At 51.5% G+C, this 22,579-nt stretch overlaps 10 protein-coding genes across 10 annotated transcripts; 7 read left to right on the top strand and 3 right to left on the bottom strand.

The window, feature by feature from the left end:
* Positions 1–1,022: 1,022 nt before the first annotated feature.
* On the top strand, positions 1,023–1,919 carry AA0111_g8354 (hypothetical protein; the record flags this gene model as incomplete). The annotated part of the gene is made up of 1 exon (XM_028654792.1): positions 1,023–1,919. One exon carries the CDS (start codon positions 1,023–1,025, stop codon positions 1,917–1,919), a length of 897 nt encoding a protein of 298 aa, XP_028504012.1.
* Positions 1,920–2,830: 911 nt separating this feature from the next.
* On the top strand, positions 2,831–4,394 carry AA0111_g8355 (hypothetical protein; the record flags this gene model as incomplete). Its single annotated transcript, XM_028654793.1, has 4 exons — positions 2,831–2,912; positions 2,983–3,648; positions 3,751–3,981; positions 4,315–4,394. 4 exons carry the CDS (start codon positions 2,831–2,833, stop codon positions 4,392–4,394), a joined length of 1,059 nt encoding a protein of 352 aa, XP_028504013.1.
* A 581-nt stretch (positions 4,395–4,975) lies between these two features.
* Positions 4,976–5,428, top strand: AA0111_g8356 (hypothetical protein; the record flags this gene model as incomplete). The annotated part of the gene is made up of 1 exon (XM_028654794.1): positions 4,976–5,428. The coding sequence occupies one exon, from the start codon at positions 4,976–4,978 to the stop codon at positions 5,426–5,428; it is 453 nt and encodes a 150-aa protein (XP_028504010.1).
* A 1,139-nt stretch (positions 5,429–6,567) lies between these two features.
* Positions 6,568–8,268, top strand: AA0111_g8357 (hypothetical protein; the record flags this gene model as incomplete). The annotated part of the gene is made up of 3 exons (XM_028654795.1): positions 6,568–6,734; positions 6,795–7,558; positions 7,607–8,268. The coding sequence occupies 3 exons, from the start codon at positions 6,568–6,570 to the stop codon at positions 8,266–8,268; spliced, it is 1,593 nt and encodes a 530-aa protein (XP_028504011.1).
* A 637-nt stretch (positions 8,269–8,905) lies between these two features.
* Positions 8,906–10,456, top strand: AA0111_g8358 (hypothetical protein; the record flags this gene model as incomplete). The annotated part of the gene is made up of 1 exon (XM_028654796.1): positions 8,906–10,456. The coding sequence occupies one exon, from the start codon at positions 8,906–8,908 to the stop codon at positions 10,454–10,456; it is 1,551 nt and encodes a 516-aa protein (XP_028504008.1).
* Positions 10,457–12,956: 2,500 nt separating this feature from the next.
* Positions 12,957–13,406, bottom strand: AA0111_g8359 (hypothetical protein; the record flags this gene model as incomplete). The annotated part of the gene is made up of 1 exon (XM_028654797.1): positions 12,957–13,406. The coding sequence occupies one exon, from the start codon at positions 13,404–13,406 to the stop codon at positions 12,957–12,959; it is 450 nt and encodes a 149-aa protein (XP_028504009.1).
* A 2,611-nt stretch (positions 13,407–16,017) lies between these two features.
* On the top strand, positions 16,018–16,464 carry AA0111_g8360 (hypothetical protein; the record flags this gene model as incomplete). The annotated part of the gene is made up of 1 exon (XM_028654799.1): positions 16,018–16,464. The coding sequence occupies one exon, from the start codon at positions 16,018–16,020 to the stop codon at positions 16,462–16,464; it is 447 nt and encodes a 148-aa protein (XP_028503937.1).
* A 1,252-nt stretch (positions 16,465–17,716) lies between these two features.
* On the top strand, positions 17,717–18,142 carry AA0111_g8361 (hypothetical protein; the record flags this gene model as incomplete). The annotated part of the gene is made up of 1 exon (XM_028654800.1): positions 17,717–18,142. One exon carries the CDS (start codon positions 17,717–17,719, stop codon positions 18,140–18,142), a length of 426 nt encoding a protein of 141 aa, XP_028503936.1.
* A 341-nt stretch (positions 18,143–18,483) lies between these two features.
* AA0111_g8362 (hypothetical protein) lies at positions 18,484–19,320 on the bottom strand (the record flags this gene model as incomplete). Its single annotated transcript, XM_028654801.1, has 1 exon — positions 18,484–19,320. The coding sequence occupies one exon, from the start codon at positions 19,318–19,320 to the stop codon at positions 18,484–18,486; it is 837 nt and encodes a 278-aa protein (XP_028503935.1).
* Positions 19,321–19,711: 391 nt separating this feature from the next.
* AA0111_g8363 (hypothetical protein) lies at positions 19,712–22,158 on the bottom strand (the record flags this gene model as incomplete). Its single annotated transcript, XM_028654802.1, has 3 exons — positions 19,712–20,895; positions 20,944–21,818; positions 21,863–22,158. The coding sequence occupies 3 exons, from the start codon at positions 22,156–22,158 to the stop codon at positions 19,712–19,714; spliced, it is 2,355 nt and encodes a 784-aa protein (XP_028503934.1).
* Between the last annotated feature and the right edge of the window lie 421 nt (positions 22,159–22,579).

A 22,579-nucleotide genomic window follows, 5' to 3' on the forward strand; every position in this document is an offset into this window, starting at 1 on the left:
TGCATCAAGACGTTCAGTATCGGGTTCCCACTAATTTACGTGGCTTTGATGCGGTTGTGTCCGAACCGAAGACTCATGCCTGGTGATATTCCTTTTTCGACGTTTACCAAATTTCCTTCTATCCTGCATCTCGACAACTTGGCAGACATCCTTGTTGAGACGGGAAGAACTTTCTAGCTAGAATCGGGGACAATGATCGATGGCTATAAAGTCCGCCTGCTGGATGTGTAACTGGCCACAGGAGCACTGAAGTCAGGCAGTAGACAATCTCGAAAGGTACCTAGGTAGTAACAATACGCATGACCCTTCACACACCGTAACCTCGTGATAGCAAGGCAACTACCATATCCATCTTAGATAGTGATAAGAAATCACTGTGCGCAATCTGTTGCGTAGCTACACTATACGCATTGTAAGCGCACTATGACGTGCACTTCGACAATGTACCGATGCGTCGCCTATAATCTTCGTCTCCCATACTACATCAATAAAGTGTGAGAGGTCCACAAAGCAAGAGAGTGACAACGCAAAAGTCTACCCAGACAAGACAATTCATCGCATAACAAAGCCGCAGTTGAGTTTCAGAAACCAGAGCAAACATAAAGATGGTCCTAGTTACTCAGTTCACAACTGTATACGCCACGGATTTCGTCCAAGCTACGAACACGCCGTCCGTGTCTTCGACATCGACATTAGCGACGACAGCAGCTACCAGCTCTTCAGCTGTTCTGCGCAGCAATGTGCTACAGTCTACCATCTCGACGTCGTCAATGGTTAATCCCTCTCAAACGTCGTTACCAGCCTCCTCGGAGACCGCCATAGCCGTTGCTCCAAAGCCAAAATTTAACGATACTTTTGCGTACGTTTCCCTCGCTGCAATTATCACTCTTGCTGTACTACAGATCGCTATGGTTGTGTACTTGGTCTATCTACATTTTAAAGGTGAGTGTCTCCATTGTCGTGACCTGCAGCAGCAGCTTCGTAAGTGAAAGTCCGGGGAGCTGAAGCCTATCACGCCTCAGATGGTTTGGAGACGCGATGCGCTGAACAAGACTGCTTCGGCCAGCAATCCTTCTTCGAATCTCGATGTCGAACTGGGATTTGTTGCACATGAAATGTCTCGTGCTCTTACTCCAAATCAGTTCGAAACCGACAAGAAGCCGACGCTCTTCCAAAAAGCTAGAGCCAAAGTCTCACGTAAAGACAAGTCGCCAATTTATACTCCAGATCCGTTGCCTGATGATGGTGTTGATCGATTCTTCACTGTCGATCCGGATACGCCCATCGATAACCCGGAACCTTCTCGTCGTACTACGGCTCTGCTCCCACAGACTACGTACAATGCTGGTAATCTGTATGCAACTCGCAACTCTCCGCACCCAACTTCTTCCATATACTCTCAGGATATTGACCCTGTTCTTACTGATGGCAACGGATCGCGTGTCTTTAGCGACATCTGGACACCGGATATTGCCAACATGCGCGGCCCTCTTCGCAAAGAGTCGTATGAGCCAAACCTATACGCCGGGCACGCAGCTACTAATCACGATCCGCACGACGCTCGCCATAAAGAACGTACCATTCCAACAGCTCCAGCTACGCGAGAGTCTAGGGAGTACAAGGAAGCCGAATCAGCCCTGGAGCGCGCATCTGCCATGGACTCCGAAACGCATCGCGCTTTAGGCATTGCCAACCTGGCAGACCAGCGGTTGAATGTTGCCCATCATCCCAGCGCGTATACTGAGGCTGGTTTACCTCCAGACCCGTCTTCAGAATCTGAGATACCTATGCGTCCTGTATCTTACCAGGTTTTGGATTGGCGTAAAGAAGGCCAGAGACCATCAGAGCTAGAGAATATCCAGGAGGATTTCTCACCAGGTTTGACCCGAGCGCTGGCCAACAAGCGTAAGTATATGTGAACACGAGTCCTCATCTGTCGAACATATCACCAGAAGCTCTGATGATAGGTCCATGAAGGTCAAAACTCCCGGATAGCCGTGCCAAACGTTACAGCGCTGTAACGTTGGCCGCAGAAGTGACTTTCGTCTGGGAAATTTCTGCATTCAAGTCTGGTTTATGTGGGGGGGTTTGCTCTCAGTACTCGAATACTTGTGTGCAATACATAATAGTAGTAGGTCTTGGGATTCCAGTTTTCTACAGTCCTGTCCGCATCTGTGCTCATATCGTGATTCGCCCTCGTTGTAATTGCAGATTCCGATACTGTTGTTGTGTCGCGCAGAGAGATATTAGGCGGAACCAGAAAGAGAGCCAGAATTTTGAGTCGCTATTCGAGCACATGCATACGATTTGAAATCAGGCGTGTTCGAGGACTCCAACGTGGACGTTGGTGTTGGTGCTTTCGAAGTGGTGTTGCGGTCGCGATCAGGGCACTTGACTAAACGCCGCGGCTGGCGGTCAAGCTGCATGCCCGCCGACCACTACCCCTCAGCCAACAAACAACCGAATCAGCGAGCTATCGCATCTAATATATATGTTCCAACGCGAAGTTGCTAGCAACACCGTTTTGCTATCAAGCGAGGTCGCGAAAAGGACGAACTTCTATGCCCAGAGTTTGGTTGCGCGACTGAGCGGGCAGTAATTGCGAGCGATTATGGACGACGCGCTAGTTTTCCCGCTCGTCTCCTGATGCAAATCGCGTCCGCCATCAAACACACGACCAACTCCATCATGAGCATCTCCAGTTCCATCGGCACGACTCTGTCTTTTCTTAGTTTAATATGGGTCCCAGCCACACTGCTATGTTGCTTGCCATGGGTTCAAAAACGTTAGAAAGCACCTGACGATTAAGTAAATCAGGCCAACGCTAATCATGTCAGAAATGCTGTATCTCCATAATTTCACCTTTTTCCCAGGCAAATGGTTGGTACAGCCCGAGAGAGCGGGATTTCTGAGTATGTCGGCTCCCCTCGTCCTCCATCACAGGATATTGTGCCGCAAGGTTTCTTGGGCTTATGCAGTCAGAAAACCAGGTCGTCCCCTTCCGCATCACCTCAAAAGACGGAGAGCGGCTTTTCGCATGGCTAATAGCTCCATTGGGAGTATATGCTAGAAACTCCGACGCCTTCATACAAGAGAAGACAGGCACCGATGTAGAGCATACACTTGCATGGAGATTGCTGCGTGGCGATCCAGAAGCAAGACTTCTCATCTATTTCCATGGCAACTCTGCTACGTTGGCACAAGAGCGCCGTACAATAGAGTATCGCTCGTACTCTGCTGGGGCGTCTGAGAAGATGTTCGTCTTAGCATTCGACTATCGCGGCTTCGGCATCTCAACAGGCGACCCCTCGGAGAGTGGCTTACTGAACGATGCTGAGGCTGTAGTTGACTGGGCTTTGAACACCTGTCTTATACCGCCAGAGCGGATTGTGCTCCTCGGACACTCACTGGGAACGGCGGTTGTATCCGGCATCGCACACCGTTACGCGACCAATCTCGGCATCGAGTTTGCAGGCCTGATCTTGTGTGCAGCCTTCACGAATGCTGGCAACGCATTCTCTTCGTATTCAATCGGTGGAATTGTTCCCGTTCTTGCGCCTGTAAAGGTATTCCCTGCCTTCCAAGCTTGGTTTGCCCGTAGGATGGTAGACACTTGGCGAAGCGATGACCGACTGGCAACAATGGCGCGTAAGTTGATCAAAGCCCATAATATTGTGGGACTATTTCAGGAGTTTTCAGATGTTCAAATTTCCTCAGATCCGTCTGTTCCGATACTGATGACTTGGCCAGGAACTTGCTCGAGGTTCAAGTTGGTCCTCGTTCACGCCGAGAGTGACCAGACTATGCCATGGCACGAAACGGAGTCGCTGTTCCAATCGACACTTCGGGCCGCAAAGGACGCGAGTCCTAACGAAGACAATCTCAAGAGTCTTGAGGTTGTAGATTTGGGCGAAGCCGGTAGACAAGAGGTTTGGCAGAGCAATTCGCGCAGCATTTCAAAAACGATTGCTAAGCACGGCGGTACGTACTCGTCCTGACAGTTTGATCCCTGAAGGTCGGCGCTTGCAGATTGCGCGTTTCGCCTATTGTCAGATGAAATCGGGTTGCCCCACATCCGTCTAACGAGGTCGATACACTCTTGCACCCTTCATTTCCTGGCTTCAACGACTCCATGGAGCGCATTGCATAGAGCCTCAGGCCAATGGCAGTGTGCTCAGGAAGATCCTGATTTCACGCAATGCAGACGTCTACCCCACACGTGGTGATCGGGACCAGGCTAGCCTCACACCCATGCGGTCATCGCCGCGCCTTCCGGTCCCGCTAGCTGGAAACAGGGCTAACGCTTCATATTAGGACACAACACGTCAATGACTTGGTCGCCTGTAGCGCTCACGATCCTTCAGGTTTTCGGCCTTACGGCTGATACGGCATGAGTTGTAGGCTGTGCAGCCTTCTGTGAAGCATCCGATGCAGCCCCTGGAGATCAGGAACGGTCTCAGGTTCCTGGTTGCCTCAGTATCAGGTGGGTAAATCAGGATAGCTGACGAATTCCAATGAACGGTTCATTCATGGACCACATCACACCCTCAGGAGTATCTGTGAAAAGAAAGACTAATGGGAGTCGGCTTCGCACCAAGAGTTGTAGCGTAACTCTAGTGCGTGAACGCGCAAACGCCACGAGTTCTGACTTCTCGGCATAGCGGCCATGTGCGTCAGTCCATTCTCCACTGCCCATGACGTCTCCACGGGTGGCTCATCCAGACCCGCATACAAAGCGCTTCACCGGCAACTGTCATCCTGTGTTTCAGTACCTGTTCATCGTTCCAGACGCCCCCGCGTCCAACTGTCGCTTCACCATCCTCCGTGTCCAATCCACCCTAGTCGCTTCCGTATCTCTTGACTTCTTTCGACTGTGACTTCTTCTTAGCATTGACATCACGCATAACACCAAAAACCTCGCCGCCAAACCAAACATCGAACCCTCACTCTACCGAACAATACTCTCACAACAAACATGCCTGCTATCGCCCACCTCCAAGCACGCTTCTTGGAAGACTCCAGTGGTAGTGGTGGAATCTCGGGAACAGCCATCGCCCTCATCGTGTGTCTTGGAATTGTACCGTGCATTGTCTTGATCTGGGCTGTTTGCTATCTCTTCTGGGCCTACCCATACGACCGCAACTGCTGCTGCATCAAGCGAAAGCGCCGCCCAGAACCACAAAGTGTATCGAACCAAGCGCCGATGAGCGAAGAGACACTATACGAAAAGCCCGGTGTCGCACCACCACAACGACCATTTTCTGGCCAGTATAGGACCGACACAGGAAGCTCAAGCAACAGTGGACGTCTACAGAAGCAGCAAAGGCCTGGTAGCGGAGTCGACCCCCGGAACACGCGTATGAGTTTGAACAGCGTCGTCAGTGCCAACACTATCACTTATGCTCAAGAGCCCAAGCCATTTGTGTGAGGATTCAATGCAAAGCGATGATTGCAAACCTTGTCGTTGGCAAATCCTCCCAAGGGGATTATCATGACCAGCGGAACCATGACGACGCAGCCGCGGCTAGTCCGATCGGACTGACGGTGTCCTGACGCCACGTCGAGAAGACGTAGAACTCGAAGACCAGCCAGCGGGTTTGAGCTGATGAACGTCAACACGAACAAACCAGAGCCACAGGAATCTCGAAATCGCAAGCCCTCAACATGGCGGCTACAGGCTGCGACGCAGCGTTTACAAGACGCTTTTCCTCCCACGATGGGCATGTGAAGAAGATGAGGATCGCGTTGGATCGAAAAGCTCAGTACAGGGCTAAAACCTCAAGGACGTAAGACGTCGAATGTACACTATTATTACTATGCATGCAGGACATTTGCATTTGGGACGGAATTGGCGGCATAGCATTTGACACGAATTGACGATAAATGACAATGAACAAATCTGATTATCAGAATGAGGTTAGCATGCCGGTGAGATTAGCGTAGGTGGTGAAGGCGATGAAAGCGGTGACATTGGGATGATGGGTTTCGAGGTCAGGCATGCAAATCACGAGGTGGGTCTGGGGCATGTGATAGGTCAAAGGGCGTCAGTATGCGGCGGCGATGTATGAAGCCATGTAGTGGGGTAGTGGGTAGGCATATCAGGCGCAACTCCCCAATGCTGAAATGGTAAACTTGAATCTATCTCCATCCCGCGTATTCGTTCGTGTTCCATTGCATCGGGGACGGCCGGATTACTTGTCCGACACGCGCAGTAAACGTCGGTTTTCTTATCTCCGCGTCACAATCGCGTTTCCGCCACCGTAACTCGTCCAGAGGCTACGTCAACATCTCGTACCAAAACAAATTCGTCGCAGGCGGCGCCTTCAAGGGCGCTCTGCGACACGACCAAACACCGCCACCATTCCACCTCCACAGCATTTTTCGCGTTCTTTCTTCCGCGCATCCCACTCGTCGCTGCTTTCTGCGCGCCTGCGAATGCTTCGAAGTTACCTAGCCCGACCCAGCGCCCGAAGCGTCATACACAAGAGCGTGGGATTTGGCGGCGCAAGCTATATCAGTTTGAGCCTAAGTACACCGATTAGAATCGAGAGCAAAGCGAATTCGACAATGGCAGGACACGATGGCGAAGAGGCAGGGCAGGGCGGTCAGCAGGCTATGCTGGCGAGCCAACGCGCAAAGGAGCAGGGAGAAGCACAGGGGAGGTTCTCAAAGTGGTTCCCTCTGTCTGCCAAATCGGGCTTCGACCAGTGGTGGGCGGGACTATCGCCTATGGCGTGAGTAGTGCCCTGTAACAAGTGTATTCCACACGTGTACTGAATTGTGCCGACCTTTAGAACCGAGCATCGCGTTCTATCCTACATTCCACATCTCCAGAGCCCGCCCACACATACGCAAACAGGCTCCGCGCCTGCTTCGGCTAGTCCGTCCTCGGTAGACCTTCAAGCGCCGCCCAAGCATCCCGAAGACCAGACGACCACCAATGCCACCAACGACCCGTACGGACCACGAAGATGGAATTCGCAAATGGTTCAGCTAAGTGGCAAGGATCGTGCACTGAACGAGTTCTCCGTGGAGCGACTGGGCGAAGAGGTGGAGAACAACTTGGTTATGCTCCACGGGTATGGTGCTGGACTTGGCTTCTTCTATCGCAACTTTGAGTCATTATCGCGTGCCGAAGGCTGGAAAGTCTTTGCGCTGGACCTTCTCGGTATGGGCCGAAGCAGTCGGCCAACCTTCAAGATCCATGCCAAAGACAAGGAAGGCAAGATCTCAGAGACCGAGTCGTGGTTTGTGGATGCTCTGGAGGAGTGGCGGATAAAGAGGGGCTTGGACAAGTTCACATTGCTAGGACATAGCTTAGGAGGGTACCTGGCTGTTGCTTATGCGCTCAAGTACCCGGGACATCTTAACAAGCTGATTCTTGCGTCCCCGGTTGGTATTCCAGAAGACCCGTACGCAGTTGACGAGGAGATGCCTGATCCACAGGACTCGACCATGGCGAATGAGTTTACTCAAGATGCTGCCGAGACGAACCAGAATGGTGTACAGCCATCAACAGCGGACAACAACAACTTCATGAACCAGCGGACAAAGAATGGTACGTTGTTCAGTAGCAGATTTGTTGCATCTCGCTAACATTCCACAGCCGACACCACAAAAGAGGCTAAGCAAGCACCAAAGAGGCGATTGCCGTGGTGGCTGTATTCTCTCTGGGAGGCCAACATGGTCTCGCCCTTTACTTTTGTACGTTGGTCCGGGCCTCTCGGTCCTCGTCTGGTATCAGGCTGGACCTCACGCCGCTTCTCGCAATTACCAGAAGAGGAGGCACAGGCGCTGCACGACTACAGCTACGCTCTATTCCGCCAACGGGGTAGTTCCGAGTATGCGCTTTCCTACCTGCTCGCCCCTGGCGCTTTCGCTCGCAGCCCAATGATCCGCAGAATCCAGGCTGTTGGCAGGCAATATATCCAACCACATGAAAGGCCTACCGCAGATGGCGACGCCGCAGCTAGTTCTACCACGCAACGCGAGACTGGCTACCCAGTCATCTTCATGTACGGAGAGAACGACTGGATGGACGTGGCTGGTGGATATGCGGCTGAAGAGAAGATGAAGCAAGAACGCGAGCGCCTACTAGCAAAGGCATCGGCTGAAGAGAAGAAGAACGACCATGGGGTAGGCAAGGTGATCATCATCAACAAGGCCGGTCACCATGTATACCTGGATGGCTGGGAGCAGTTCAACCGCGTGATGTTGGAAGAGATGAACGAAGTTAGACGCAGAGAGCAAGGGCGGGGTCATGCATAGATGTCTGCGTGTTAGAAGGATTGCATCGTTTGGCGTTTGGTTTCTGTATAGCGTTGCGAGTTCGGGCATGTCGGATCATACCACTACATTTCAGTATAGGGCCTCTTCAACAATGGGCATTCTTCCACCCACAATTCAGTATCCCCTTCACACCGTGACCGACCCATCTGTTCGGTTTGCATGGGTGAATGGGACCCCTCACTTCCGCGAGACGATCTCACATGAGCCCCTGCATATTTCACCCCCGCTCCGTCCCGTTGACATCGTTGACTACTGCAGGGCCAAGGACGTGTCAGCCATCTCAGTGAAGGAGCCTGCCTATACGAAGCTAGCATTGTGGGGTAGAGCTGTATGCCAGCAATCCATGTCTTCACCGCTCCGGCTAAGCGAGACAGGTGCATCATCGGGAGCGACTGACCGACTCGCGCCGGATACACAGCATTCGATATAGGCACGAGTACCCCTCCCAACGCGTCGCGCATTCTTCTGAACGTGTACGCGACCCGTCTGATGATGACAGAGAGGAGAAGCAGACAGGCACGAGTCACGCATAGCATACCCACATCACTACCATCTTCGTAGTCGTCGCCAGTATCGCATTCACATGTCATTGCCAAACGCACCCACAGACTAATTGATGGCGCCGCAAACACTCGACCAGATTGTCAAAGGCGCACCGGCGCCGAGCACAAGCCTGAACAAGGTGGCTGAGAGCGTCGAAAGCGACCCGCCGCCGTACTCTGCGTCCATCCTCCAAGACACACCCCACAATGCCAACAACGACCGCCTGCCCACCATCAAGCCCCCGCGGCCGCCCGTCCTTAGCGATCCGACATCCCTCCTCCCCTCGTCGCCGCCGCAAATCTACCTGAATCTCCTCATACTCGAAGCCAGTCTTCGCAGCCAATACCTCCCCCTACGCGCCCGCCGGCGGCAGAACACTTTCGTCCTCACACTGTTGGCGGTATGGATAGGCTTTTGTTTCTACCTGTTGTGGTTGCGCCCACGAGAGGATGGCAAGGGTATTGGAGGTTCACAATACTGGCTCGTTGATATGCTGCAGAAGGTTGGCTTCATAACAGGCGTCGTTACCGCTCTGCTTTTCTGGGCGACTGGACAATGGGAGAGAGGGGTCAGATGGCCGCGCCGGTGGATCGGCGTTGCAAATCGAGGGCTCAGAGGCATGAACGCCAAGATTGTCGTTATACGGGGGCCATGGTGGAGAGAGCTGGTGGAATGGGGTCACTTTGTTGTGCCCTTCTCTGGTGGGCTGTGGGGTGGGGAGCAGGGAGGCAGTTCCTACCACTTCATCAACGTCGCGCAGGAGAACAAGCATGCATTAGACGGCGGCCGACCCCGCCATCGCATCGTGGAAGACGGTAAGGAATACGCCGAGGAAGACATTGCACCGGGAGGCGACTACATCAAGCTACTCCTCCTCCCGAAGCCCTTCACACCCGACTTCCGTCAAGAGTGGGAAGTCTACAGAAACGAATACTGGGCTACAGAGAACGAGCGACGAGCTGAGCTGCGGAAACGCGTCCGCGCCAGACAACGTGAGATTGCAAGAGAAGAAGGAGGATGGCTATGGTGGACCGGCTGGCGAGGCTGGAAGCGCGCACGCGGTCTCAGTGGACGAAGCGCCGACGTAGAAAAGAGTGGCCATCACCATGGTCACAGCCATAGCCTCTCGCACACAGGCTCACGGAAGCGACGACAAAGTTTACTGCAAAACCCAAGAGGAAGAGACGGGTCGCATTCCCGTAGCTCTTCGCGAAGCACAACGCCCACTCCCGACCTCGACATGGACGGTCGTCTCCGGCCTGCCGAAAGCCGCGAGCGTCGATGGAGTAACACGTCCACCAGTACAACCACGAGTCGCAAGTCATCTCTCCGCTCTAGCTCAACCATCACACAGGGTAACGCGCAATCGGAAAGACAACCGCCACAAAGAAGCAACGTGGGGTCCCGACCTAGTACGCCTAGTGAGGGGAACCTACCCTGGCAGAGTAAGAGAGCTAGCATGCTGAGTAATGCGTCGAGTATGAGTGAGATGGAGGAAGATGGCGGGTATGAGGCTGCGACTGAGGGGAGGGGTGATATGAGACCGCCGGTAAGGCCGGTCGGCAAGAGGAGGAGTAGTCGCGAGGGTGGTAGCAATAGCAGTGGAAGGGCCGAGAGCGCTTGATTATGATTTGATCATGAGGTGTTGGGGGAAGTGGCGGGTTGATCGTTACGCATCTATGTTCTGGCCCTGTTTTTCGATACTTTGGTTTGGCGATTCCATGTTCAAATAGCGAGGGTTTTACTACGAAGCGGGGTTATAGTGAGAGTTGGTGGATGGTATTTGAGGAGTTCCGTCACGGGCATGTTCATGGAGTCGCTTTTGTTGCGCTTCCTTGTAGTATTGTAAAAAGGATGACTATCAGTACCATTGTCGGCATGCATTTTCTCTCACCCACTGAGATGTTTGCAGAATCTGGCTGTCCCCGTCAATTCATCGGACCCTGTCACCGTATACGAGAGAAAAACCGAACAGGTATAGACATAATAAGCTTTAGCTTGCAGCCTACATCATCTCCTAGTAAGAAAATTTGTTAAGATTAACAGTATTGTAGTCTTCTAGGCTTTTAATCTGTATCTATATAGCTCTCTATATACTCTTTTCTAGTAGGAAGGTGTATTCTTAGAGAGGAAGTTTGTTTTTTTCTCTTTGATACGGTGCTGTAGGAGTGAGACCCTCACGATCATGGAAGGTCCGAATGTCGAGAGCCGAACTTGGCCGACTTGTGTTAGAAAGGACGATGCCTGTAAGGATAGAACTCGTTGCGCCTTGGAGCTGTTTGCATAGCTAACATTGTTAGAATATTTAATACAAAAACGTTACTCTCTTCAACAACAAGCAACTGGCCGGTTGGCGCAATGGTAGCGCGCAGCCCTCCTAAGGCTGAGGCTGTGGGTTCGAGTCCCACATCGGTCGCTTTTTTTGCTTTTGCAGTCATCGGAAGTTCTTTGCAAAGCTTGCATAGAACCACAGGCTCTCTTTTTGCATGGTTTTGTGGGAATGGAAGGTGGGGCGGACCATTACTATCGATAAGACACACGACTTCTCCCCTCTGAGAATACGGCAGGTAGGATTATGGTTTTTGTGGCACTATCGTCTTACAGTCACGGAATGGATCGAGTAATGTAGCGTGCTCGATCAGAGTAGTCACGCCTCTTGGGTTGCTTTCGCAATATTCTGGCTAGGTAACAAGATCTACAAATTTGTAGGAGGCTAATGGGGCGAAGTCAATAGCAAGCTCCGAACAGTGTTGTGTCATTTCTTTCATACTATAAACAACTATGCTAAAGGTGACAGGAGTCGATCCAGGGTGTCCAACAGACATATCAACTGGTAGCATGGCGTTTTGCTGCTTCTCACTCCTCTTGGGCTCTCTGATTGCACAATGTGACGGTATCGCTCAACCTGCATCTCGACTTGTGAATGCTCAATTCTCTCCGATCCGTACGTCACATTGTGCGTGGTCGATGCGGAACAATAAATAGTTTTAGTAGTACAACTCACCTCTTGACAGCTAACTCATCCCTGCTTTACTTCGAGATCAACCATGCAGCTGACGATGGCGACGTGGGATCGTTTCTGACATATGGATTTGACCGAAAAGGTCGAGGAGATTCAGTCTCAGCTTTCCCTCTTCGCAACACGTAGTAACAATAGCCCAAAGTACAGAGCAGACTTAGTCGAGCTCCAGCGACGTGGTCAAGATTATCAACAAATATTGGCCCTTCCTGTGACTCCAGCACAATGTGAACAAAAGATTGATGACGGAGAAGTATGGAGGTGGATCCGCGAAACTAGAGACCTCCTGATGCGGTGTGAGCATTGTTACTCTTATACAATGTTTCACCTGCAGGGCGCGGATTCGTGTTACAAGATACACTACTTCCCTAAGGATTTCGCGACGCTCGATCAAGGCAAGTCAATTGGAATCATGTCTTAACATTCAATGACATATCATGCGTTTAGCACAACAACGGGAGCTGTACGATGCGTGGATCCGTTTCGATAAACATCCACAAAACATACGCCATCGGAGCAAAATCGAGTTTGAGTCCTTCATCTACATGGTTCGTCTTTGTCTCCAAGCTTCCACATGATAGATAGGTAAGTGTCTTTCCAGATCAACAAGATATGCTCTCGTTTGGCTTCCATGAACGACCATCTGACCGCGGAGCTTACAACAGCATGCAAAGTGATCGAGAATCTTCAAGAGCAAGTTACGGCAATCGCAGGTCAAGCGCCATCCAAACGACTCCGCTAGTCACCTGTACAAAGAGAGGAGACAGTATCATCGAAGAAAGCGAAGCCTGACTCTCCTGGTAAACATGCGAGTGGACAGAGAGTAGTTGATTGGAGCAGCAGTTGAGTACCAATCGAGTTCGAGGACTGTTCCCACTGACCGTGTTTGAGGGATTGGTGTCGGGAGTACGATAAAGAAGTAGGCTGGCGGCTCCATTTCAGACTGACGCCTGGCATTATTTTGCGTTGATCATTAAGATCGTGCTTTCAAGGACGGAGTTTGTCGCGGCAACTGTATGTGAATGACGGCATGCATACTTGGAGTATGTCCGTGGAAGCAGTACACGGCAAGTACTAGATTCGTAGCTCAAAGAATGTATTGCCATCACGCGGGCTCGCTGTGCCGTCGACCCATATCCTCGTACCCATGCTCTTGGCCTCCTTGTAGCGGCGGACTCATGAGAAACGCAGGTGTGACTGGTGTCGGTAACTCTGTCAGGTATATGTTCGTCATTCTGGTTCCGACAAAGGTCGTTCTTGCCGTGCTAGGTGTCACTGGCTCAAAGCCTTTCCATAACTTGGCCTGCCGGTATCGTCTTGCTGGTTGTGGGCGACGGAGTCTCCATGCGCGGTGAAGTAATAGTACTATAGTCAGGATGAATATGGTACCGACGATGCCTATAGCGACGCCGATTCCGATGGCGGTTGGGGTAGAGAGCGAGTGGCTGTCGTCTGTATCGGAGTTTGCCAGCGACGTCGTGATGATCTGAGCGGTGCGACGATTTAACGAAGGCATGCGGACGGTAGATTCCGCAACGGTGGATAGCATGGCCATGACTGCGCTTGCGTACACGGTCTGACTGTCGCAGCGTTGGTATACAAACTGAAGTCATCAACAAAACTATTTAGGTAGGCCATGAGCCAAATTATGCAGATAGAGCAAGATTGCAGCCAACAAAAGCCTTCACCACAAAGCTGAGCACTACATTCGAGTCGTATGCAACTAAGCGCCATCTTTGTGGATCTCAATCGATCACAGCCTTGGTAATCCACATGTGGAAGCCTCCTGCGCTTGCGGCAAATCGTGCCTACATTGACATGAAAGGTGTGGCCCAGCGAGTTCATGGGTCGACAGACTTATTTCTTCGAAGTCATCGCACTTGATCAGACTCTAGCAGCTGCTCCGAAAGTGGTGACAGCGGTCCATCACTGCGTTTTCATGCGACTGCGAGAGGGCAATGTACAGAATTGGCCCTGGACAAACCTGAGCGAAATGCGTCCGAAAGTGGTTGCGATTAGACGAAACGGGCGTGGAAAAGCGAGACGAGTGTCCGAAAAGCACAAGGCCACGACTCAGTACGTTCCTCTGGCGCTGGAGGCGGGCCGCACAAGTTCTTATTCGATGTTGTTGTGATGGGTTGTCACGCATGATGTTAGTGTATAGCCTCAGCGGCTACGACGACACCCTCTGTATTTAGCTTCAGGCGCCCTAAGTCTGGAAAGACATGGGAACAGCATTTTTCATAGATAATCAAGCCATTTACGAGAGTGTTGGTCAACAACCTTGGGGAATGAGACGAGAAGTAGAGGTGTATGTCGCACGAATATGCTTGTGAAATCGAGGAAAGCTTGCGGATATTAGCTGGTAATCGCCAAGTTGGACCATCCAATCAAGTAAATAAGCGAATTAGCCGCTAACCAAAGATGCCAGCGACGGATCAACGTCTCTTGTACAACCAAGTCAGCTTGACTACAAGACGACCAGTCAGCCCACTCGGTAGCTCACCTACGAACACTACGGCAGCCATCAGCTTAGCGGCTGCAGGAATCTAAATCAGCCAGACCTGTAAGACTGGGGCGGCATGTGCTCACTACGACGTATCGAAACGTCTCTAGTAATGTTGAGAGGGGGTCCACGTGTTCGTGGGAAAGAAAATGTGCTTAGCACGCGTCTCGTGGCATAATACCTGCTATGGCATTTGTCAAAGCGAGTGTCGTGGGGGCGAGGGAGATACTTTTAGTCATGGCAATGGCCAAGCGCGCAGCAAAAGAGGAGATAGACTGCGTCGGCGCCGGAAAAACATCGTGACTCGAACCGCGATGAAGGAACAAGAGTGACATCAACAACGCGCGTCGGGAATACGAGACGACGATCAAAGATGAAGATGTTCTGATGAAATTCTACGGCAAATGGGAGAATCCGGTGGGCTAGAATTAGGGTACCGGCAAGAACGGGCTTGGCGCTAATCCTGAATCGAGCAGGGTTGCGACGCGAATACCCGAGTAGGGATGCGTGGCCAGGCACCACCAATCTCAACTTGCCGCCTCGAATTCATGGTCTGCTCGAACCACCATATTCATCCAAGATTACTCTTCGTCATAGTTATCGGCTCGGCTTCCCCAGTGACGTGCGCCCCGGTTTCGGGGGAGCGTTGGCCGTCTCAGAAATTACTGGCCTCGGAAGACGAAAGTAGGCCGGAGAATGACGACATGCTTGTCTCATAGTCGCCCTGGAACGCATAACACGCACCCAGCTCCGGGGGACCCAATCGATGCGGCGGTGACGGGGATGGTTGCCTTGACAGCAGGTGGGTCACGCATGTACAACATCGTGGTACAGATGCAGAGAGGTGAGCATCGAGACACGAAAACGTCGGGCTAAAGAGAAGCGTGCTGCTGGTTGCCAGAGCGGTCAATGGCTGGACGTGGGCCCAATTGAACCTGCATTTCAGGGACCTGAAGTTCCACCTCGCGTTAAATCGCGCTGGCGGTGGTCGGAAAGCTTGGCCAGACGACAAGACAAGTGCTTACTTGTTTCAGAGTGAGTTGATCACCGCAACGCTGGAAATAGCATCTGGCACGCCTCAGCGTGGCGTATGGGCAACTGCAAATGCATGGCCTCGCTGTCTGTTAGTCAGACGGGGCATTGCAGGACGACTGCAGCAGGGCTTGGATGCTTCATGGCACCGCCTCCCGCCCCGATTAATCTCGATACAGTGCACGACGGACGAATTGGAGAAGCCAAGCAAGACGTCATCGACCAAGACGGTGAAAGAGCCCCGGATCAAGCTTCTCTGGAAAAAGCAGGAACGGGTGCCGATGACTGGGATGAGCTCCGATAGTTTGCCGCATCTAGTCAAGCACAAGGCCAGTGCGGGCCATGTGGCGTCACTGGCCAGTTATTTCCTTGCATTACGTGGCTAAAAAATGTGGAGGAGGCGCAACCGAGCAAGGGCTGCGACCGCTGTGTTTGTTGCTGGCTGCTGGGGCTATGGCGAATGGCGACATGAAAGCACGCTAGCTGCTATGCACTCACCTGGTATAAGAGCCCTCACTTCGCCCTGCCCTCTATCCCCCATCCACAACTCACACACACTCTCCACATCAAACAAACTACTTTTAACTTCTACCCACTCCACCAAACCCACCAAACCACCACCATCAAGATGCGTTTCTCCACCATTGCCACCGCTGTCATCGCCGCCGGCGTTGCCAACGCCCAGGTCGACTCCATCATCTCCCGTGTCACCTCTGCCGTAGGCGGTGTCCCCTCTGACATCGGCTCCGTCGTCAGCTCCATCACCTCCGACATTGGCTCTGGTGTCGCATCCATCACCAGCGACGCCGCTTCTGGTGCTTCATCCATCGCCTCTTCCATCGAGAGCGACGCCTCCTCTGTCCTCAGCAGCCTTGCATCTGAGGCCTCCACTGCTACTGGCTCGCGTGCCTCTGAGATCGCATCTGCTACCAGCGCTATCGCCAGCCGTGCTAGCTCTGCTAAGTCTGCTGCCAGCTCTGCCGCTGCCAGCTCTACTGGTGCCGCCGACTACAACAACGTCCCCGCCATGGGTGCCGTCGCTGGTGGTCTCCTCGCCATCGCTGGTCTCTTGTAAGCAGCTCGACCTGCAAGGGCTTCCTTCGACTCCGGACATGAAAAGTCTCTTTCGACAGTTTCTTTCATCGGCTAGCGACATCAGCCACGAGCTGAACACGCTTCGTCTCTTATGAGACATTTGCGGGATAGGAATGGTTCTCGGCAATACTGGAGAATATCCAGTAGGTCTATAAACTTATAATAAGTCATTTCAATGAAACATTCAAAATACCCACAATATTGTCCGCATTGGGCTATTTTCCGTCTGCTTTGCTTCAATTCACCTGTGATGTTTGTTACACCATTCACTTATTGTGCTTTAGCTCGAAACTTCATGTTTCTTTGTTGTGAACCTCGAGTTCAGCCGCATTCGCTTGGTGTCATGGAACATCGCAGCTGCGATGCATGGTGTGAGGTTCTCGCTAATGACGTAGGGACGCGTAACCACCTCGGTGGCGTTTTCCGAGACCAAAATTAGCCTGGTTCCACATGCACTCCGCATCCGCGCATGGAAATCCTTTGTCTAAATCCGTCCAACCACCTCACCACCGCTGATCAGACAGGAGTAGCGACACGTCAGTAGAGTCAAATTTTCCGCATGGCGTATTGGAGCACTGCAAAGGATATCTCCCAGTTCGACGACTTGCACTTATTAACATGCGGGAAATATACATGAGACGCGACGCTTGGGCGACACAGTGGCTGGCTCTGGGCTCGTGGCACGGCCAAAAAATGATCCCCGACATGCATTCACTCGGGTGATCTGCATTGCGACACCGCAGCGTTGCATACACCCGCCACACTTTCGGTGCGCCTCCGGGCGTACCTAGTCAATCTTCTCAACAATGATCAACGCGGAGAAAGTTCCTGGGGAAATGGACGGCAGACTACGCGTTTGGAAGAGCGATGCAATGACCAATGGTTTTCTGGTCGCGCCATTAGCTACGAAAATATAACACGAGTGGACGAACGACTGCGGCTCATATGGAATTGCTTTTCCGTAGCGCTTCGCTGTTCCTGGACAATCGCAATAAAAACGGCGCACGGTATATGGAGACAACAGAGTCACGACACTATTCACGGACGACATTGTTCAAGTACATGATGCAACACTCGCTTGATCTGAAAAGCAGTTCAAAGCTTCTTGACTTTGCATAACTTCACCAGCAGATCTGACAGATCACTTCAACACACGCAGTAGTAATAGCTTTCCGACCACCGCTGACAGTGCACATACATCATCAGCAACCAAGATTGCAAGTACAGCAAACATGTCCAAGATGCCCGGTTTCTCATCGCCGCAACTCGCCCACGCGAAGCTTTTCGACCGGTCCGAGCCCAGTTCTACTCCTGACCAGCCCCTTGTGATCGTCATTGGCATAGGCACTGCAGTTCTATGCATTACCATCGCTTACACATTGTTGTTCTTTGGACTTAAATGGCGCAAGGCTCGCGCAGCCCAACGGCGTAAAGGTACCGAGGGTGAAGTCAAGACTATCGAGTTCGTAGACCATGAGCATTCTCGTGGCGGTCCTTCACCATATGTCGGTGATGACCATCAGGGCGGTCACATAGGAGATAGTCGCAGTGCGCGTTCATCATCCGAACTGCCTGCACACTATAGTCGCGTGATCAAAGAGGATGGGAAGCATGACTTTGTGGAAATCGACATAAGCAGTGGGAAGGTTAGAGAATAGTTTGTGGGTGGATAATGATAGACTGAAATGGATGTATAACACTTGGCTGTTCCGTGTTTATCACAAAAACCCAAGTAGGCTGTTTATGTGAATAACGCGGCATTGGCGAGATTGGGTATCATGAACATGAGAAACGTGTCTACATAACGAAGTTGCACGGCTTCAACGTCCAGTAACTAATTTCCAGCACCCACTCGCAACCAAGTCTCAACAAAGAACTACATCACTCACCAATGCAATGTCAACGTAACGAAAATCCATGTTAACGTTGCGCGAAGGTGGAGAAGCAGATAACACGCCATTGTTATCGTCTAGATAACTTCTACAAACTTATGATCCTTCTATATCTCAACGCCCCGATATCCCCTCTGCAGTCTCCCCGCGCGTCTCTGCTGCGTCTCCATCTGCTGCGGCAGCATCAGGGGAAGTGGAACAGGTGGGTTATCTCCACTCAGGCGCGCAGGACGATAAGCCTTGTAGCCCTCTCCAGGACCAGAATGAAGGACATCCGGACGCGGATACGTGTCGTCTGACCGTGAAGGTAAACGTTCGCGACCATTTTCATCGTCGTCGTGGTGTTTGCCACAACAGCCGCCGAAACAATTACATACGTTGATGCCACGGGAAGCAGCGAGAAGAGTGTAGATGATGAGGCCGAGGATGATGAGGCCAAAGACGGAGCCAACGACTATTCCGCCGATCTTCCCTGCGCTTAGCCAGGGTCCGGCGTCTGCTTCTGGATGTGAAGTCTGGGTTGGGACAGTGGTAGCTGTGCTTGCTGATGTTCCGGTGGATGTTGTACTAGAGATGCCATCAGTAGTGCTGGAAATTGGAGAAGACAGCTCTGTAGTGCTAAGTTTTGTGGGTGGTTGTTCACTACTCGTCCGCGTTTCTGCTGTGGTCGATGGGACTGTAGGCGGCGGCGATAAGGTATCAGGTTTAGTTGATGTCACGATAACTGTGAGAGTCGGTTCTGAAGTTATGAGAGCTATTGACGTAACGAACTGGATCGATGTAACAAGAGGCGGTGGCGGCGGCTTTGCCTCGTCTTGACGGGCTATCAAAGTGGCGGAAGAGGCCGATAGTGGTAGATTGTTTGTCGCAAGGTTTAGATCATTGAGTCGGGAGACGGCAAGAAGGCTTGTAGCCGTAATGACAGTATTTAACGGAAGGTACATGATGAGCGGTAAGGATGGGGTGCGTGTTGCGAGGGGAGAGAAGAAAAGCACCAGTTCTACTGTGTCAAGCTTGAGAGACTTGCCGCTGTGTGTTGACATACAACATAGTGAAGAATGTTCCCAAGGATTTTCATAACAGCCTAAGTTTTTCACATGTGGCAGCTCATCACGTCAGAATTTCTCGACATATGGAAGAGTTCATTCAAAGTCGGCGCCAGATCTCTGCATACCGTTGATTGATGACACCACCGAAGCCTAATAGAACGCGGTATACGTGGTGTCTGTTGTAGCAAGAGGGCTTATGACGTACAACATCGTTTACATTAAACTTTCCCGCCAACAATCGGGTGTTGAGGCAGCCGTACTCTTCTGCCCTCGAGATTAGCCTGTCCTACATATCACCAACACCGCCCAGTAGGGCCGTAGGTTCCTCAAGGACAATCGGGCAAACATCGAGCCCCACGCCGTATGCATTAAACGTCATGTTTCCATCATCATCGATCTCGATCCATCTACGATTGAGCAAATCTCCATCTTGCGCCCTATCGAAGAAGTTTTGTGGCGCAAATACGATGCTAGAATACGCCTCTGTGTACAAAGTCACAGGTACATCTTCACTCCTAGTGTAATGATGCATGCCAAGATTGAACCAGATAACCAAATCTTCAGCTTCAACTGATTCGCCGTCAAAGAACTTGCTAAAGTCTTGCTGCGGTGCGAAAGGGAGGTTGATGTTCTGGACACTGTTGGCGAAAGGCTCGTTGTCGTGCTGGCGTGTAACGGCAAGATGCGACTTGGCAAACTCGGAATTTTTAAGCGACCAGGGTGAGTTGAGGGTCGAGAGGTGGATGTCAGAACGGCCAGGTACGAGACGGTAGCCGCGCTTCTCACCCCAGGCATTCGTAGCATTTGGGTTCAACACGACGTACATGGCCTGGTTGTTGGGAGCCCAGTTGAACTGTTGCTCTTCACCCATATATGTGACGTTCATCTCCATTTGTTCGAATTCGCCGAGCTCGGGGAACCATGGCTGAGATTGGTTGACAGCTACCAACTCCGACACTTGAAGTGAGTTGGCAGCACCAACTATGTCAAAGTCCGCCTTGTATGTAACAATGTGATCGTGAAGTGAGCCTTGGGTAGCTTGTTGGATCCTCGGTCCGAACTTCGCCTGTGCCGGATAGTAGAAGCTAGATTGCAGATACCCGGATGCACGCACAATTACTTCAAGGGAGCCGTCCATATGGAAGGAATAGTCGAACATGTAGTCGTAATTACCAACAGTTGCAATCGCGCGGACGATTAACCCAGCGCCCTTCACGCTACCGAGGTTACTGAAGCCGTAGTCATTGGATGCACCTGTACGATGGCGTGAGAGAGGAAAATTCATGTCGGTTTCGAAGATGCAAATTGCGTTGGTGTTGACTCGCGTTGTGTTGTAGGATGGGTAAGTGATGTTCCAGAATGTCGATCCCCATGGGCAGTCGAAGCCTTCCACCAAGCTTCCCATCTCAGTACCAAGTTGGTAGTAAGTATCGTGGTATACTGTATTAGCAGCTTTGGGCTGGTTGCCACCTTGGGGTACTCAGCTTCTATCTTATGAGTGATAAAAGAAATACTTACCGTATTGCGCAGTGGCTTCTTGCATTGACAGCTCGTATAGAATGCGTTCGCCCTTGAATTTGATGTCATAGAACATGATGCCAAGTGTTCGTGAGAATGACATGTAGAACGACCAACCCATGTACTCAACGTATTGGTTCTCCTTGTCAAGTTTGTATCGCTTTCCACCAATCTCAAGAGTGCTTGGTGCTAAACGCTCTTCGAGGTCTCGCACACCCAACTCTGGCTTGTAGTCGACTAAAGCCCAACTTGCGTCAAGAGTCTGGTCGTATTCCATAGCAAGCTCGCCTGCCTCGAATGCAGCCCGCAATCCTGCGATAGTGGGGTAAAACTTCTCGTTTGTAACGAATCCTTTCAGCGAGTAGAGAGAAGGATCAGTGCCAGTACAGTCGATCAAAAGATAGAAGTCTAAAGGTGTCATGTAGGTTGCTGGACCTGGAAAACGGAACATGATGTTGCGAAATGCGCTAGTACCGTCGAAAGAGAGGGGCGTGCCGGAGGTTAACGAGAGATTCGACCTTTCGTCACTTGATCCGTAGTATACACCTCCTTGGAAGAGAGCAGCCGTTATGTCTGATATATTCGACATGATGGATGCGATGAGTGGATCCGTCGCACTTGATCTTGGGCCATCAAAATACCGGGCGTTGTAAGGCACAGAACCACCAGCACCGCCATTGTAAAGATAGTCCAACTTCTCTATCGTGGTTTCTGAAGATACTGGAAGAGGGCCAATCATGTATTCCTGGGAGTCTGGCTCAGCTTTCCCGCCTTCGAAAATGATAGCACGCGCATATTTGGCAGGCATCGCTGCGTCACCGTCTATGTACGGTAGCACCTCACTCTTGTTGGTATGTAACGCATCTATCCAGAACCTGGTACCTGTTAGCAAGACCTCATTATTTGATATGTAACTTACACGTAGTTGTCTGTTAGTACAGCCTCATTGGGATCAGTAAGGTTCAGGCCGGCCATTGGAGAATGGAGCAAAGTCCAAACAGCAAGATTCTCTTCCGGCGTCAGGGGAACCCATGGGTTGAGCTTTGGTGCTACTGTAGTCGTAGCAGCCTCTGCCAAGCAGGAATATGCCGTTCCATTATCGATTCGTTTGTCGAAGTAATCACGCACTACTCTTCGATCATATCCAAGAAAGGGCACAGCGGAAGAGCTGACTGTACCGAGAAGAGCGGCTGAGGTAAGGAAAGAGCAACGCATATTCATCAACGATTTACCTGAGGGACCATAGGCAGTTTTCAATATTCCTCCTGTGCTTTATACATTCTTGGGATCATTGCGGACCAGATAGGCCCCGACTGACTTACAGCAATGACAATGAACAGAGATGGTATCTCAGGCTTACAAGATGATAAGAAGAGTGATCATACCTTGTAGGGGGCCTGTAGGGAATAGGATCCACTCAACCAGGCCGCTTCTGGTGAAAGGCGCAGCCCGGCCATCTCTACGTTTAACAGACCACGTTCTTTCTATACTCTGTCCGAGACTTGGTCTCAAATCCTTTGTCCGTACTGGTCTTGGGTGTATTAGAATGCGATCTCTCTACTTCTCTTCGCTGGTTTCCAAGCAATGTTGGATGCAATGCGTTGTTCATACATATGGCGATTGTTCCGAGACTGCC

Source organism: Alternaria arborescens, assembly GCF_004154835.1.
Source record: "Alternaria arborescens strain FERA 675 chromosome Unknown contig_21, whole genome shotgun sequence".
Classification (NCBI taxonomy): Eukaryota; Fungi; Ascomycota; class Dothideomycetes; order Pleosporales; family Pleosporaceae; genus Alternaria; species Alternaria arborescens.